This window comes from Trichinella spiralis (genome assembly GCF_000181795.1).
Source record: "Trichinella spiralis strain ISS 195 chromosome Unknown Scfld5, whole genome shotgun sequence".
NCBI classification, from domain to species: Eukaryota; Metazoa; Nematoda; class Enoplea; order Trichinellida; family Trichinellidae; genus Trichinella; species Trichinella spiralis.
Window position 1 is genome coordinate 4,629,883 of NW_003526944.1, and position 3,338 is coordinate 4,633,220.

Sequence of the window (3,338 nt, forward strand, 5' to 3'; positions counted from 1 at the left end):
GGAAGGGAGCTTCACGCTCCAGGATGGGGCCCATTTTTGGTCTCTCCATCCTCCACCTGCATTAAATATTTCAAGTCCCATTTCCGGCATGTTTGCCATTTCGCAGAACTCATTTATGCCAGACTTTATCTGTTTGTTTGTATTACATTGCACATTTATCTTTTTTTTTGAAAAATAAACTTTTTCATTAATAAAGAATTGTTGTTGTTGTTGCATTGCTCTTGGTTTATATTAAAAGAAAAAAATTTTTTTTCTTACTTTTAAATAGATTATTAATTTACATGTATTACGTGTATTATTTCATTTTCCCCCATTTTAACTGTTTTGTTTTTGTTCCTATAAACTAATTAATATTGCTGGCTGGCAACTAGTAATGGCAAACATGATTTTTCCCTTTTTAACTAATCCTACATGAGCATCATCGTTAAGAAATAACGCAGTATTGGTCTTTTGTTACGTCTGTGTATTGTGTCTTTGTAATGAAGAAGCTTTCCACACTCGACTTTGCCAAATCGTATCTATCTTCTCCAACTTGCCTATACTTACCTTACTTGACCAACGAACGCAATTGACCAACATACGCAACTGACCAACAAAAAATTCGATCCAACCTATCCATATCTGATTACCAATCTTGGTTTTCTCCACTTGTCTTCTTTCTTCTCCATGTGCATTATTTTCCATGGTTTATTACGTGTTTACTTATTTGTATGCAATGCTTTTCATGTGTCAGAGGTTTTACAGAGTCAAACTCAAAAAGAATCAGAGAAAAAATATTTGGAGAAATAAATTGAAAAAAAACAATAAAATGTATGATATAAGAGGAAAAAAAGAGAAAATAAAAAAATCAGAAGAAATAATGGGAGAAGTTCAAAAATCGATAAAATGTATAAAATAAAGAACGGAAAAATAATGTTTGAATAAATGGGAAAAAGTTTGAAAAATATCAATAAAATAAATTTGTTTAAATTGTTTTGAAATTTGTTTCGAAAACTGTTAGAAATCAAATTAAATGTAAAATGCAGAAACAAAAAAAGCCAAAATTAAAAATTATTTCGACACATGAAAAGCAGTTGCATACATAAATTTTGCTGCGTGAAAGACCAAGTACTGCATTAATTCAAAACTCAGCCATGTAGGTTGGTCGTTAACTTAATTACAACTATGGGATAACTTCGCCCTTTCGAAGTATCCCAATCCCAGACCTACAGAANTGGGGTCCCCAGGAANTTTGNCTTCTCTTGNTCTGCTTCGTGTCGTCCTCGATCTGCTTCGTGTCGTCCGCGATTCGTTTCGTGCCCTCCGTGATCTGCTTCGTGTGGTCCCTCGATCTGCTNTCATGTCGTCCGCGTTTTCACGTTTTCTTTTCTTTATTGGTCACATCTGTAANAATGCTAATTGATAAATCAAAAATTCTTCCCGCNTTTATCACATTTCANTTTANTTTGAAAAAGGNAGTTGAAATGCACAANTTATAGTNNCANCCCAATGAGGACTATGTNAAAATTCNGGAATGACCTTAACANTTTAAAATNTCAGTCAAGATATNAAGCTATNCCGATANGAACGCTATNAANCAAAAANCACTGACNTTAGTNGNAAAACACGCCCTTCCGCATGGTCTGAAATTTCATATTTGCAAAAATTCNAAAAATNGNCCTACANNAAANNGGNAAATCNNNCCGCNAAAATGNTTTCNNTNAAAATATNAAGCACNCTCGNNGNGTANGNTGACAAACAAAGTTAACCGAACAAAAGATGTAATTTACCAAATGGCTCTGATGCTGTGAAATTTGAAAAAATAATTTAAAGTGAAAATAAAGTTAATTAATTTTCAATCTTTCTAAAGATGAAGTCATATCTAGTCTTAATATGAAAATTAAAAAGAACAGTTTTACAGTGAAAAATATCTCACTCATATACTGTATACTACAAGCTTGAATAATTTCATTAAACTAAGGAATAACTTCACCCTTACGAAATATCATTAGCCGTGCTTCACAGAATCACAAGAAATCGCATTTACCTCTTCTGTTCTCTTCTCTTATTCTGCTTCGTGTCGTCCGTGTTTTCACATTTTCTTTGCTCCATTCATTAAACCTGTAATAATGATATTAAATCAAAAGTGTTCTCACTTTATCACAAAGTAGAATTACAAATAATATAATAATTAACTGCTATTTAATTAAAAAGAAATTGTTTACAAAATGAGTATACAAAGTTTTAAAAAAATAACAAGCAGAAAAGTGGAATACTTGTCTGTAAATCTGAAACGGCCTTCAGCAGCTACTTAACGCCCGTAATGAACTGAGAGAACGTTCAACGAAGCTACCAATTGCCACGTAAATTAAACAAACAAACGCAACCTTACTGATGATAAGGCAGCGTTATAGCGATCCTTATTTGCATAGTGTAGCGTTAGAAACCGGTTTTTAGTGCGTTAGAACTTTTGGCTGAAGATAAAAGCTAAACTAAGCCGCGTTACAATATGAGCAAAAGAAATGCTCTTCTAAATTCTACCAATAAGGAAAGGACTATTTAAAAATTCAAAAATGACCTTGACATTTACATTTTAGTCAAAATATAAACTATGGAACAAAAAACGCCATAACAAAACAAAATTCACTTAGACAAAACACTTACGTATGTCTGAAAATTTTCTTAAGTTTTTATTCAAAGCTAATTTTAAGTGAACAATTTGTGTGCAAAAGCTTGCTCGAGTCAGTTGAACGTCCATGTTAGCTAGTGCAATAGTAATTTTCGAATGACCATATTTTAATATTAGGCAAACAAAGCATACAGGGTGTATTAAATCAAACTCAAGTGTACGGAAATTTGGCGTTTATTAAGTCACTTATCATCTCATGTTGAGAATTCAGAGAAAATATACTGAGAAAATATGCTCAATATCGATTCTCAATTGCATTGTCAATTGATTTCGAATTATAAATGAAAAAAACTGCCACTTACCGCAAAATGCGTCATCTTCTCAATGATGATCTTCATGCACTTTGGATGTTGATTAAAAAATTATTTTTCAGAAATTATTCCAAAAAATAATAATGAATAAAAAGCAAATTTATTATTTGTGATTTGATATTGGTCTTCAGTTAATTTTCCAATCCAAACGCAGTGCTTCTATCCACGGACGGCCTCAAACTAAAATTATTTCCAATATGTCAACAAAGCGAACGTCCTAGCATGCAAATTTTTATTCCATTCGTTTCTGCTGATAAATATGGCTACTGTATATTTTTCATTGCCCTTCATTTTCTTAACTGATGCACACTGTTTGAGGAGAAAATTTTGAAACAAAGTAATTTAATGACAGTTATTTC

The 3,338-nt window shown here is 32.1% G+C and overlaps 1 protein-coding gene across 1 annotated transcript; it reads right to left on the minus strand.

Moving 5' to 3' along the window:
- Window positions 1-1,552: 1,552 nt before the first annotated feature.
- On the minus strand, window positions 1,553-2,091 carry Tsp_08539 (hypothetical protein). The gene is made up of 2 exons (XM_003375505.1): window positions 2,027-2,091; window positions 1,553-1,622 (listed from the first exon to the last, which is right to left on the minus strand). The coding sequence occupies exons 1-2, from the start codon at window positions 2,089-2,091 to the stop codon at window positions 1,553-1,555; spliced, it is 135 nt and encodes a 44-aa protein (XP_003375553.1).
- Between the last annotated feature and the right edge of the window lie 1,247 nt (window positions 2,092-3,338).